General features: G+C 41.6%; 1 protein-coding gene across 1 annotated transcript in view; it reads left to right on the forward strand.

The window, feature by feature from the left end:
* Positions 1-15171, forward strand: part of LOC122399612 (glutamate receptor ionotropic, kainate 2) — a 423846-nt gene that overhangs the window by 350863 nt on the left and 57812 nt on the right. Inside the window, exons 6-7 of the mRNA XM_043400407.1 lie at positions 1014-1166; positions 10451-10672. Coding sequence (XP_043256342.1) covers positions 1014-1166; positions 10451-10672 — 375 coding nt within the window. The remainder of the gene's footprint in view (positions 1-1013; positions 1167-10450; positions 10673-15171) is intronic.

A 15171-nucleotide genomic window follows, 5' to 3' on the forward strand; every position in this document is an offset into this window, starting at 1 on the left:
TTGTATGGAAGGATGAGTGTGACGAGAGCGAATGGAAAAACAATGTGTGTTGTGGCCTAATGTTCATGTTTGAAAGTAAGCGAGACAAAGTGTGCCCAGGTAATATGTGTGTATGGTTTATAGGCAGTGAGCGACTGAACAATGTATGTAACGGTCAGTATGAATTAAGAAACGAGAGAGTACTAAAATGAGTGAGAAAGAGAGAGACCGACTCGTATACAGGGTGTTCGGCCACCCCTGGGAAAAATTTTAATGGGAGATTCTTGAGGTAAAAATAAGACGAAAATCAAGAATGCCAATTTAAAGTTCCGCCTGTAGAACGGCAATCTGCGAACAGCTGCGTAAACGCGATAGTGGTTCTCACTCAGAAAATTGTAAGGCTGTCGATGAGTCAATAAGTAGAGTGTCTCATGCTGAGTGAGAACCACTATCGCATATACGCGGCTGTACGCAGATTGCCGTTCTACAGGCGGCACTTTAAACGTTAATAACTTTTTAACGAAGTCTCCATCAACAAATTGGCATTTTTGAATTTCGTCTTATTTTGACCTCTAGAATCTCCCATTAAAATTTTTCCCAAGGATGGCCGAACACCCTGTATATTGTATTTTGTAATCATAGCGAGTACGCTATTATGTGACAAACTGTATGTTGCCTTGGTAACAGGAAGTACCAATTTGCCATGAAACTGTGGAGGGGCGCGCGTGCAACGCTTTGCTCCTTTCGACAGTCGAAATTCGTTTGGTCGGAGGAAAAGAAATCGTTCGATCAGGCCGTGCGATACGATTCCCTTTTACGGGTTGGCATTCCGTCTGATCGACCCCCTCATAAATGGCGATTCCAAGCGTGGTAAAACGGCGAGTTTTCTCCAGGATTGATTCGTTTAAACGCGAACCGTGATCTGATTTACATCGCCGCGGATCGTTGGCACGAAATTTGTCACAAATTTGTATCGGGCATGTGTTTGCATATCGTTGGAAACTGTTTCGCTTCTTTATTTCGTATCGTTTCAGACTGAAACCTCGCTGATGTACGACGCAGTGCACCTATTCGCGAAAGCTCTGCACGATCTGGACACGTCGCAACAGATAGACATCAAGCCGCTTTCCTGCGAATCCACCGATACTTGGCCTCATGGATATTCCCTCATAAACTATATGAAAATCGTGAGTATTCAAATTCTATACACAGCAAATCCTGGATAACTACGAAAGCATGGTTAATTTTCATACGTATAGTTATGCGGGGTAAATCTTTTCAAATCCCTTCTTATTCGCTACTAATACTTTAGCATAAATGAAATATTTATTTGATCCACAATCCGATGAATTTGATCATTTACATAATAGTAATAGATTAATTGTAATAATCATGTACATATTTATTAATAATTCATATAGACATGGACAATTTGCCATTTATAACATAGCATTGTAGTTAGAGAAATGAAATGCTTGTTCATGGTCTTAATTTGATAGCCAGAAGCTGTAGAATAAATCAGTTATAATCATGCCTCGAACGTATCCCATTAACAATTATGGTATAATGGTTTAATATGGTATATACACGTGAATGTCGACCGTTAAACATTAAAATAGAGAACAGTACAAGCGTGCAAAGAAATTACAAACATATAATGTCGATCAGCCATTTGTTCCCTCGTGAATAAGTGTAATACTTCTCTCTGGGTCGAATGACATTATTTTGTATCAAATATTTAATAATCACATTTTCATCTTTCTAAACTAATACAGAGAATAAGCCTATTTCCTATAGTTTTGTAACTTTGGACGTCAATATCTCTTGAACAAAGCATTTACGAACATACAAACATTCTTTCATTAAGTACTTTATAGATATTAAACTCTACATATTCTTACATCTAATTACAATTAAATTAATATTAATTGTCAGTCGTCTACCGACCGTTGTGCTGGCGAGACGTGTTCAGTATTGTATCGCGTGTGTTTAGAAATACAGAGGCCTATAGTGAGTGAACGAATAACAGTCGTCAAATAGTAATAGTTAAAACGAAGAGTTAAGCTAACAAGGACGAACGTGTCCTTCCCCCACTGATTTCTCCGCCACGGATGCCAGGTCACCCAACGCCCGCGACCCTGGAACTGCCTTCGGTGTTCTGCCCCCTTGCACTGAGCACCTGTAGCCACAGGGTCGGCCCGTCATTCTTCCAGCCACCGATGTGGTGGCCGAAGGAGAGCGCTGACGGGCCGCCACACGTCTTGGAGGTCCTCCAAGTATAGAAAAGGGGGGAGGGGGAGGATTAAGGAAGGGGAAAGGGTGGAAGACACGTGGATCTTAAGGCTATGGCAGGGAGCCTGAAGGCGAAGGTCGCCTCGCCCTGGGCTCCCTCGGAGCCCTTCCTCTTCGAGCGAGATCATGAGACATGACTAGCTCGCAGAAGGAGGCTACCACTTGCCATGTCCTCTCGCTGACCACCATCTTACCCACTATGGTGGCCAGCGAGAGGTTCCGACCAACTCCCTGCTCCAAGACACGCCGTTCATCTGCCCACGCTGGGCAGGCTTCCAGCGGGTGCTGCGCCGTGTCCTGTGGGTATCACCACAATGGTGACAGACCGTTGTCGCCTCCTTCCCAATTTGACACAGGTACTCATCAAAGCATCCATGCCCAGTGAGCACCTGTGTCATCCTGTAGGACAGCCTACTCGGTTTGTCCTGCCACTCTTGCCAATGCGGTAGGACTGCACTGGCGGACCGTTGTATGGCTCCGCCAACTTGAATTAGTTGTTGGAACCACACGAACAAAACGATCATGGGCATGGCGCCTCGTTGCTTCAACCGCTTGCCTCCTCTCCTCTGGCGGTCTTCCAGCCTCCTGGAGCCCCCTGGAGTGCCAGTAAACTTGCCGATTTCTCCAAGCTAGGAGCTCCTGGGGCGGGAGACACGCCAGAGTAATCGCCGCCTCGTGGGAGATGGTGCGATACCCTCTAATCATGGCCAGCCGACGGTAGACGTGACGCAGCATCTCCGTGCTGCGCCGGCTGGCATCCAAGTCTGAAGCCCAAACTGGGGCTCCGTTGAGGGCAATTGAACGCACCACCTTCACGTAGAGACGGCGGACTCCAACATCGGGCCCCCCGATATTCGGAAAAAAAGCGGCCTAAAGCAGCAGCCGCTTTCTCCACCCAAGGTTCCAAGAGGTCGAAATGGTCGACGAAACGCCACGGGCTGTCGAGTGTCAGGCCCAGATACTTCATCTGGGTTTTAACCTCGACATAGGCTGTCCCAACTCGGATCTGCAGACCGGCTGGTGGCACCCCACAGGGGCCGAGTCTTTGAAAGAACACGACCTCCGTTTTTTGGGGTGCCACCTCTAGGCCCAGCCTACAGATTTTGACAAATGACGATGGCCGTCGCCATCTCCGCGGCGCGCGCTGTTCCTATCCAGTCTGTCCCGCTGACGAGCACCAGCGCGTCATCAGCATAACACGTCAGCGCTGCGTCAGCGGGCAGAGGAGCCCGCAGTACCGAGTCGTACCCGATGTTCCATAGCAGTGGCCCCAGAACTGACCCCTGCGGAATACCGCGTACCAAAGTTTGCCCCGAAACCATTCGACCTTCTGCTCCACGTCATCGGCGGTTCCGCCCTCTGGCTCGGACCAGGTTGCCTCCACCATCTTCCAGTCTACTCTCTTGTGGGACCATCGCGGGGGAGGAGGGGCTGCAGCATCTGCCACACGCCTCCGGCCCAGGGGCTCCCTACGCGCCGGTGTGGCTCTCACGGACATGATGATGTAGAGGTGATCACTGAATGTGGCCATCTCTACGGCCACTCGCCACCCCGACACGAGTCGCAGGGCCGCAGGGGTTGCCCACGTCAAATCGATGATTGACGTTGCCTGCGGCCCTACGAACGTGGCTTCGGAGCCCCGATTCACCAGCCGGAGGTCGTGCTCCGAGGGAGGACACTCCTGCTCGGCGTCTGCCCTTTAGGCTTTTCGGCATTTTGTTCTGGATGGGGTTCGGGGTGGGCTGACACCGGGCTTTTGAGTAGCCCGGTCGTGCCTCACCGCGTCCGCCCACGTTTCAGATACCGACCCGGCCGCATTCTTCGCCCTAGCCGGAGGTGTGATAGTGGGTGGGGAGGTTGAAGGAGAGGGAAAAGGATGGGAACGATGTTGTTGTTTTGTGCCGGCACGCAGGCCTTTTGAGGGACCCACCGCCGCCCTGAGCTCCGGCCTATTCTTTTTCTTCACACCTTGGGCTACAGAAGAAGAAGAGGGGAGGAGGGTCGCCAGCCTTTGATTTTTGCCGGCCCTTCTGCACTCTCCGCTTTCTCGTTCTCCAATTAGCGGCGCTCGTCACCCCTGCTTGTCGGGTGACTGCCGACGCGCCGCTTGAGGCCCATTTCGAGCCTCGGGTATTGTCCTGGTGACCTGTGGCCGCACAACAAAGAGGATAAGTGCTTTCGAGAAAAACGCTTTTAAAGTTTTGTATCCCTATAATAATGGTGTTGACCGTCATGTCCTTTAAACAGCCATAACTTCGGTAATTTTAGGAGTTCAGGCATAAGATTTTGCAGATATATTTTTCAAATTAAATTCTTTAAAAAAATACAAAAAAAAAGAAATGGATTTTTTCAAAGGTTCACACTAGAGTGCCCCCTTAAATTGCACTGTTCTGTATAAGTACCCTCGAGCAGAATTCAATATTTACACACGATGGTAATTTGAAACCCGTCGCTGATCCTGTCCGAAACAACGCATGGTTGCTATATGAACTGCGTATTTGCGGTACAGTGCAGCGTGTTCGACGTAATTACACTGGATACTCTCGACGACTAGTTCTAATCAATGAGTTGCGAACAACGAGCGATTAAACGTCCAGCCGAATTCAACGAGTGGATTGATCGGACGCATTTATATTTTTTATTTTTTTCTTCCGTCACGCAGTCGCGATTATCCAGCCCGTGCGTAATCCACGAATGGAAATTTCACAGTCGTCAAGCGTAAAAATATTTCCACCGTCGCCCGTTTCGCTGATCCCGAGTGTGAATTGTGTAACCGGACACCGATCATGCTGTGACCCGAGACCGCGATAAATTCGTACTGCCGCGCGTCGTGCAGCCGTAGGAAAATTGGCGAGTGGACCCATTACCGGCATAATTACCAGGTCAGCTTTGATACGTCGACCGAGTTTTCGGGGACAAATTACGCGGGCTATGTTCTCCGTTCAGAAACGGTCCTGTTCTCGATTACGCATCGTAATTAGCAAAATTGAAGACAACGTTGGTCTCCGCGGCTTCTGATTCGACTGAAACTATTGTCGTGCTATAAAAAATATCATTGTACCATTGCACACCGAACATTCGAAATCCGCATCAGATTTTTCTGTTCCATCAATAATAACGTTAAGGACGTATATGTACATATATACATATGTATACATATATCACATTAAAATTTTTCCCAAGGGTAGCCAATCAACCTGTATATATACACATATATATATTTCTAGAGACCAAAATAAGCCAAAAAACAAGTATATCAATTTTTTGACTAAGGTTTCGTTAAAAAGTTATTAAAAAATTAAGTTAAAAAATTTCAAACCATTCTGAAAAAATTATTTTCGGTTGCAGGAGTCGATTACAATCATTTTTGGTCATTACACATTTCCCCGAAATCCTACGCATTTTCGAAAAAAAAATTCCTCACCGATAATCTAATGTGAGGTCGGAAATGGTTCACCGATGCATATCTTTAAAACTTCATAACTTCTGAACGGATCGGAGGATTTTAATGTTTCAAACGGCAAACAACGCGTATTTTAATGAAGAATATTTAGAAATTCCAAAAATATACAATTGTTCCATAATCCTGTAAAATGAGTAAAATCCCAAAAAATGGTTCAATTTTCAAACGACCATAACTCTTACAATAGTGAATATATTTACATAAAACTTCTTTCTGGACTAGAACTCACGAGTACCTATAAAAACTTATTAAACAACTTTTCTGTAGGGCGTCGAACAAAATTATTAAAAGTCGAAAACGAATTTTTAAGAAAAATCGATAGGGAGTAGATGCCTAAATTTGTCGACGAAATAAAAAATTTCAAATCGTTCTAATAATTGTATTCGGTTACGGAGATCAATTAAATTCAATTAAAAATTCAGTACGGGCGAAATTTTAAACGTTAATAACTTTTTAACGAAGCCTCGATCAACAAATTGGTATTCTCGATTTTCGTCCTATTTTGGTCTCTAGAATATCCCATTACAATTTTTCCCAGGGGTGGTCGAACACTCTGTATAGTGCATTCCAGAATCTTGTTGAGTACTGCTATTCTGTTGAAAATGAACCAAGATGCCATATTTGCGGTGACGTGGCAATAATTAAATGTGCATGGTGTAAGATATATTTATGTTTCTGTTAGGAAACAAATTTATAATCCGTGCCGCCTAATTATATGGAGTGAAGTCATTTCGTTAGTAACGAAAATGTTTTCTCGTCTCCTGTAACGACGATAGGAGATTGTCTGACTTTATTGATTCTTCCTTGACGGTTTCTATTACATGTAATTTGTTCTTTTATAGACTATTCTGCCATTAATATACCTTATCGTTTTAACTCTAAAAGTTTCAAACATTTTTTCGACGAGTACAACTATTGTCGAAACTACATAGAATAATTGCTATACACACTGTATGTATTTATAATTTATAAATCGCTCCTTCTTTGCCACGATGTCATAGGTGGGCAATAAAAACAATTAATCTTTTCATTGCTGTTAAGAAACTTGTTACTGTTATTGTTACTTGTTACTTGTTACTGTATAATTTAGAGCAAGCCTACAATGCTTCATTAAAATCAAAGTTAGAATGGCTACTGCCATAGTGGATGTGCGCGCAAGATGTAAATCATTAAAATCTGCAAAACCGTAAGAGCCAATTTTAAAATATTACATATCAATGAATTTGGAATAAAATGCTCGTCATTTTTTGTCATTATGAAAATTTCAATAAAATGAAAAATTATGTTAATAAATTTTTTTGTTACAAACAAATTGTATTTTGTTAAATTTTTTAACACCATGTTATTGTACATAAGAAACCACTAACCTCGCCAATTAACAATTTCTTCGTATGTCTTTCTGTTTTTGAGATAGCCATTTCGAGCCAAAACTTCAAGAGGTGGTTTCACCCCTTGAACTCGAGTTACCGCGGTTAAAAAAAAATTACTTATGGATTATTTTTGGCTGCTGTATAAGTGTACAAAGTTTCATCAAAATCGAAGCCTGACCGTTCGCGAAGGTTCCTTCTAAGTATATAGGAATTATGTACTGTAACTCGAATTCATTCTCCCTCGAGCGGAGTTCCGTAATTGAACTGTGCAGGTTGCATCGTCGTATGGTCGATTTCGGTCTCATCCGGTTGTTCCCTGACGACGGCAGGCGTCAGCCAGGATTCACGGTCGCAAAACCGCGAGCTATAATTTGTCAACGGGACCGACGGCTTCGTTTAACCCGGGAGTAACTTTCCATTGTTTGGCAGAACAATCGCGAAACGTAGGTAGGACTCAACCACCTTCTGTGCCGATTCAGGGCACAGTTTACTGCGTTGTTCGTCTCTGTTTCTGTGATGTGCACGACGCAGTTGCACATGACAGTGTTCGTGGTGCTCGTTAATAAGCACCGCGGGAGGGGGGAGCAAGACCGTCAGATTAAGCATATCGTTATAATGGCATATTACGTTGCCACGACGACTGATCGATGTCCGTAACTCCGCAAAATTAATTCCCCTGCCCCCTTCCTCGCACAAAACGTTCCCCGATAAACCGTGGCACCGGCTTCTGTTCGCAGAGATACGAGCGCCATAATCAAGTAGAAGATGACTATCTGCAGGGTGTTCTCGGGTTAAGTCTACAAACTTTAGATGGTGAATGAATTTAAGATGGTAAAACAAACAAATTTTTCCTCTAAAATTAATAAGAGTTAGGAATGGATAACATTCACAGAGCGAAGATTACTAATTTGTTGCTGTATGTAAGCAAAATTAATAGTTAAGGCTCCTTTCATTCATTTTGGGTAACTGAGTAACTTGAATCTGTGAATTGCTAAAGAAAATACTTCTTTATCTGGTAGTCTTCTCCTTGGAAATCACACAGCGTCTTCACGACAGCAGCGTTAGCATTTCCCTCGCAAAATCCATACACCATATCGGCATATTCACTAGCAATATACGTACGAGGGATGATTGGTCTACTACTTTACTCTACCGAAGTATTTAGTGAACTATCAGTTACTCAGAACGAATGAAAGGAGCTTTGCATACAGTGCAAACAGCAACAAATTAGTAACCTTTGTTCTGGAAAACATAGATATTCCAATGTTAGCCATTCCTAACTCTTATTAATTTTAGTGGAAAATACAGTGGCTCACGAAAGTATTCGAACGCTCACATATGCAAACTTAAATGGCCGAAATAATGTACATTAAAGCAATTTGCTGAAACAAGTAGATGTCAATAGGAAGATGGAAGTCTCAAGATTATGCCAGTAAAATTTGAAAAGGATTCAACAACGTAAAGAGAAGTTGTGATACATTTATTAGAAACAGGCATGGTAAACGACTCACAAAAGTATTCGAACTCTGTAACACTGTTGATAGTTTTTCATCTTCCTTTGCACCGAATGTAAACATCATTGCTAAATGAAAATATTGGTACGTTCACTTGATGTTAGGATATCGTTTCAGTAACAGTAACGTAAAAGTGTGCACAATAGTATTTAAAATGAACACCAAAAAGTCTGAAACCAAAAAGTGTGAACGAGAAATAATATTACGATTGCATGAGGACGGCAAATCGTATAACGAGATTACCGGGATTGTGAACAGAAGTAAGTCTACAATACATTACATCATAAAAAAGTCAAAGAATGAGAGAACACTTGCAAACAAAGCTCGATCAGGTCGACCAAAGAAATTGACTGGAAGAGAGGAGAAAGATATCATTCGCGAATTAAAAAAGAATCCTACTACATCCGCTCCTCAACTCGCAAATATGGTAGCTGATATGTTTCATAAAGAAGTTCACCCGGAATTATATCGACGAATCTTACGAAACAATGATTTTCATGGCCGAGTACCGCGAAAGAAGCCATATATTAATGCAGTAAATCGTAAAAAAAGATTGACTTTTGCGAAAACCTACATTAATAAAGATAATTCTTTTTGGGATAAAGTTATCTTTACGGACGAGTCAAAGTTTAATATTTTTGGCTCAGATGGTCAAAATTATGTGTGGAGAAAACCAAATACAGAATTGGAAATTCGACATTTACATCAAACAATGAAACACAGAGGTTGATCGGTCATGGTATGGGAGTGTATGGTTGCCAGTGGCACCGGAAATTTAATATTTATTGACGGAATACTTTATAAATATAAGTATTTAAATATTTTAAAGAATAATCTTAAAGAAAGTGCCAGTAAACTAGGATTATTGGAAGATTTCCACTACCAACAAGATAATGATCCGAAACATACTGCTAAAATTGTAAAAGAGTGGATCGTATATAATACACCACACATGTTAATTACTCCACCGCAAAGTTCAGACATAAATCCAATTGAAAAATAAAATTATAGAAATATGGAACTCCATTGAGTGTAGTTTTACAAAATCATTGGTTTATAGTATGGAACGTCGGCTAAGAGACATTATAACTGCTAAAGATGGTCCAACAAAATATTAATATTAAATAATTTAATAATACATGTAGCGTTCGAATACTTTTGTGAGTCACTTACCATGCGTGTTTATAATGGACTGTAAGGGGAGAACCAGCTCCAAAGAAGGCGAAGACAGTTCCATCTGCTGGCAAGGTCATGGCGTCACTTTTTGGGATGCGAGTGGAATAATTTTTATTGATTATCTTGAAAAAGGAAAAACAATCAACGGCGAGTATTATGCGAGTTTAATGCAACGTTTGAGTGACAAAATCAAGGAAAAACGGCCGCATTTGGCGAAAAAAGTGTTGTTTTACCAAGACAATGCATCAGTTCACACATCCGTTATCGCGATTGCCAAAATCCAGGAGTTAAAATTCGAATTGCTCCCTCGCGCATCTTATTCGCCAAATTTAGCCCCTCGGATTATTTTCTCTTTCCAAACTTGAAAAAATGGCTCGGTGGTAAAAGATTTTTTAATAATGAAGAGATGGAGTCTGTTGTTAATGGCTATTTTGAGGACCTCGATGGTTCTCACTATAAATAGGGTATCGAGTACTCAGCTAAAAGGAAATTATGTAGAAAATAAAGGTATTTGTTCCCAAATTTCTTGTGTTTTTTTTGTTAGGTCGGATATTTCTGAGACTACCCTCGTAGATGTCTTTATAGACGATATTCTTGCGACGTTTTTGATTTAAAAAATTTCCAATAAGTGAACGCCGTTCGATGTTTGTTCTCAGGTCGAGATGACGGGGTTGACCGGAATCATTAAGTTCGATCATCAAGGATTCCGCTCGGACTTCATTTTGGATATCATCGAACTTAATAACAAAGACGGTTTGAAAAAAATAGGAACCTGGAACAGCACAAAGGGTATAAACTTCACTAGAAGTTACAAAGAGGAATATATTCAGATCGTCGAGAATCTTCAGAATAAGACTTTCATCGTGACGACCATTCTGGTAAGTTATTGTAGCAGTAATTAGAAGTTTTTGATAAGACGGACAGAGATCAAGCTCGTATAATAAAGTATATTGCAAATTATTTGAATTCATAAAGAATATAAATGTATCATTAGCACTTAAATACAAAATTAAATTGGTTCAAGGTCACTAAGTTAATACCTACACTATATTACTTTGGCTAATTTTATATCAGTTATCTAGATTTTATGCATTTCTGAAAGATAAAAATTAAATTTACACGTATTTACTGTATTATAATATTTCTGCAATTATATGCAAGCAACGTTTATATTTATTTTCATTTCTATACCAGGTATTTTACATTTCTAAGATCAATTTTAATTTCTAGTTTATATGTTAATTTTTTAATCTATCTTTTAAATATTAACGTATTTGTAAATGAGTAACTTATAAACTCTAAGATCTAGGCTTTACAAAATTTAGTTCATCTAATATTTGTGATCTTTATGATATATCATCCGAAATAGTAAATCTGGACTTAGACTATGATAACGCAGTCCCTAAATTAAATAGTATAATAACGGCAGAGAAAATCGAAAATACACTGCTAGCTATCCAAAACTTCGCACCGGGCCTGGATGACATCCCAAACATGCTAATGAAACAACTCCCTAAATCCGGATAAACCACCTTCTCGAAATCCATAACTGTATCTGAACACACGGGGTCTTTCCCAATGGCTGAAGAAATACAGTAGTTGTTACAATCCCTAAAGCTAATAAAAGTAAACACAAATCAGATAGTTATCGGTCGATAGCTTTGACGAATACCATGTGTAAACTTTTAGAAAACATAGTTAACAAAACACTCAGAAGCTAAAATGCCAGTGGGAATCTGAGTGGAAAAATACAGCACCATCACACATCAAAAATATAGATGACTCCTTTTTTACAGAAAACAAAGCAATTACTTCAACTAGAAAAGAGCAAACTGCTATAACCCAGATAAGAATTGGACACTCCAAAATCTCCCACTCATACTTATTATCAAAAGAACCCATCCCCATATGCAAACACTGTAACACAACAATTACAACGGACCACCTAATCCTTGACTGCCCAAAATACAACACTCTTCGTCGTAAACACAAGCTGGAATCACAACTTAAAGAAAACCTCATCAAAAAGCTACACAACCTACTGGGATTCATCAAAGAAACAAAATTAATTGACAAAATATAAGAAAAAAACCATCCCACCGACACCGTTAATAACTTCGCAGTGGATGCGGCGTAAAAAACCCATTAAATAAAAAAAACATAAAAAAAAAGACATAATTTTTGTGATCTAATAACTAGACTGCGGATGTTTATGCATTTATGGGGAATTTTAATCCTCAAAAAATTACAGAATGCATTTAATATGCAAAAATATAAGAAATACTTAAAGTAAGATACGAATAATTATATTTAGGGGTTGAGACAGCCCTCTGCGAAGCTTCCGTTTCATTAATTCTATTAATAAAAATGTGAATTTGCATAAAGATCCACAGTCTACTAATAACTATCTTTTTTTTTTGTACGTGGGGAAATCCTTATGGACACCCGTGGGCCCACCCCAAGGGAGAGCCGGCGGGTAGTGCCGGACTTTTACCGGCTAAAACCCCACAGTGGCCATCCTCAGACGCCTGGCGAGGGGCCGGGAACTCTAGTGAGCCATCACAGAGTCCCCTGCCGCGCCTTTTCAGGCCCCTCCCGGTGAGAGGCACCCCTTCCACCGTATTCCACCGCATTCATAGTGACATGGGACTAAGCCGCCGGCCGCGTGGCCACGTTGGCCGCAGGACTCACCCGCAGCCAACTGGCCAACCTGCGGCCTTAGGTAAACCCCGCGGCAAATATCCCGTGCCCCAGTCCACTCACACTCGCATTCATACGCGCAACACATTCATACGGGTGTTCGGCCCGCGGGAGCTTCCGCTCCGACCTCCGGGATGCCATGCTGGGATGAGGCCACCAGCCTTCTCAGGTTGATGACCTCATCCCCGCATCCCATCCCAGCGGCTGCCCCTATCCGCCACCTGAGGACGCGTCACGTAGGGGTTCATCTCCCCTGCCGCCTGGACAACCAAACGGGAGGGTGAACCAAAGCTGTACCTAGGGAACTCCCATGTACAATAAAATACATAAACAACGTGTGGGAGGATATAGAGGGAAACAGGACGTTGTCAGGAGTCCGAAATAAACACCTCCCACTCTTAATAACGATGATATATTTTAAATAAATGATATATATTAATCGGGCGCGCGCGGGTGTACGTGACAATCCTCGTCAAAGTCTTTGCTGTAACTGTCCGATGACCTGACCTGCTTGGCCTTGCCATCCCTTTGCCGCTTTCCCTTTCCCTGTAAGGAACAAAGCGGCCTATGTCATGGGTACACGGGTTTTCCCTGTACCCTGTCCTCTCCAGGCTAAAGAGGCCCGTTAGCCTCCTACAAACGTTAAGATATTTGGTCTCATTTTGGATGATAAATTAATATGGACGGCTCACATCAATTACACGACAGAAGCATGCACTAAATGGTTAAATACTGGTCAATAGTAACTGGGGAGCAAACCCGGAAACTCTCATAAAAATTTATAAAGTACTAATCCAGTCAAAAATTGATTATGCATCAATAATATATGAATCTGCCAAACCATATATCCTGAAGTCATTAAACGATATGCAAAATTCAGCCTTGAGGATGGCTACGAATGCACATTCTACGGGTCCGATAAACAGCATCCTATATGAGACCAAAGAGATGTCACTGGAGCAAAAAAGAAAAGTCCTAAGTATCAAATATGCCTTAACAGTTTCTTCAAGATCTCAAATCCTCACGTACAGTTATGTATTCGCAAATAGATACAGAGAATTATACACCAAAAGATTTGACCTACCAACCCTCATGTATGCAAGAATCACTAGTGGCTACAACCTCCCTTAATATAGGGTTATCCAAATTGAGTGTCGCATCTTTCAACAGACGAGACTGCTAAAAGGTTTGATTCACTAAACATAATCAAATTATCATGAAACGCTACACTGTGCAACAACGTGTACAAATTGTTGAAAGGTATTAGAAACATTCAAGTTCCGTTCGAGCTTGTTTTCGACGCCTGATTTCACAAGGAGGAGACACCAACTGGCTCCCAAGACCATGCGATCTAACTCCATTTGTCATTTTTTCTTATGGGGTTTTTTAAAAGTATAATTTACGTGAATAAACCACAAACGATTTACGAGCTAGAAAACAATATTATAGTCGTCATTAATGAAGTAGAATCCCAATGATGTAACAGTGTAATAGAAAACTGGGTAAAACGAGTCGGGGTTGTAAAAAAATGCCAAGGCGGTAAATTCGAATGACATCGTGTTCCACGATTAATGCTATGAAGTGGACTTTATATTAAAATAAAGAAACCTGAAATATCTCAGATAGTTTGTGTTTTATTTCAATTTAAAGATGTGACATTCAATTTGGATAACCCTCAAATGTCACCAACGATAGAATGTAATTATAGTAAAGTAGCCCCCTTATTCTGTTCGGTCAGCTCAGGTTTCTACGCTCCTTTGTTTAGCCAGATGCGAAAGCGTTACTTCGCCGCAAAAATCCTCGAATATTCCTCATCTGGCTTTCGTAGTAAAAGAAATAGCGCTTTGTCGAAGCGAAAGCGCTACGTCCGGATTGACCAGCAAGGGGCTAGAATGCTTTGTGGGTGGTACGGTCTTCGAAGCCAAACATAGACACCGATGACAATGACCATTGCCGACTCGCGGAACAATGTAGCCACGAAACAGCTACAAATTATCTGTAAATTAATCTAGGACCTTCCTCCACCAACGTTCGAATGTAAGGGAGGAGTTTTTCGCTCAAACGGGGCAGGAAAATATGTCCTTCTTCCCCAAGTCGATGGTCAATCGATACAGCCAAAAGATAACGCGCGACTCGGTTAACACCTCCGATTTCGCGTATCGGAGGGGGTCAGGGCTGAGGAGGAAACAAACTCCGGAACCTTAGACACTTGTCTCGTGCCAGCGACAACGTTCGGTCACAACTCCTCCATAACGTTCCGAAAAGCGACAATCGTTCGGTCGTTATTACATAATCGTTCGATTAGTAATAACGTTTCGGTTACAATCTAGAGTCGGTGACATCGTTTCGATCACAACATTTGAGCTAGTCACTCAAGATTAATTTGGTTAGTGACGTGCCAAACAACACGCGTACCGCGGCGGTTAATTGAGCCCCATAACCCTAAAAGAACTATAATAAGTTCGTACGGATAGTTTGGTCAATGCACGGCGCGAAAGTACATATCACTCCTGGCTAATTTAAATACCCTTAATCAACACTAACCTGGTTGGCCACTCTAAAAAAACAAGCAAATAGACTAGAATATGTATCAAAATTTCTAAAAGTAAATGATAGATGCATGATATATTTAAAAATATATACAGATGCATCGAAAACAGAACCAGGAATAGACTTT

The sequence above is a fragment of the Colletes gigas genome, unplaced genomic scaffold (genome assembly GCF_013123115.1).
Source record: "Colletes gigas isolate AHSC1104 unplaced genomic scaffold, ASM1312311v1 Colletes_gigas_Sc00014, whole genome shotgun sequence".
NCBI lineage: Eukaryota > Metazoa > Arthropoda > Insecta > Hymenoptera > Colletidae > Colletes > Colletes gigas.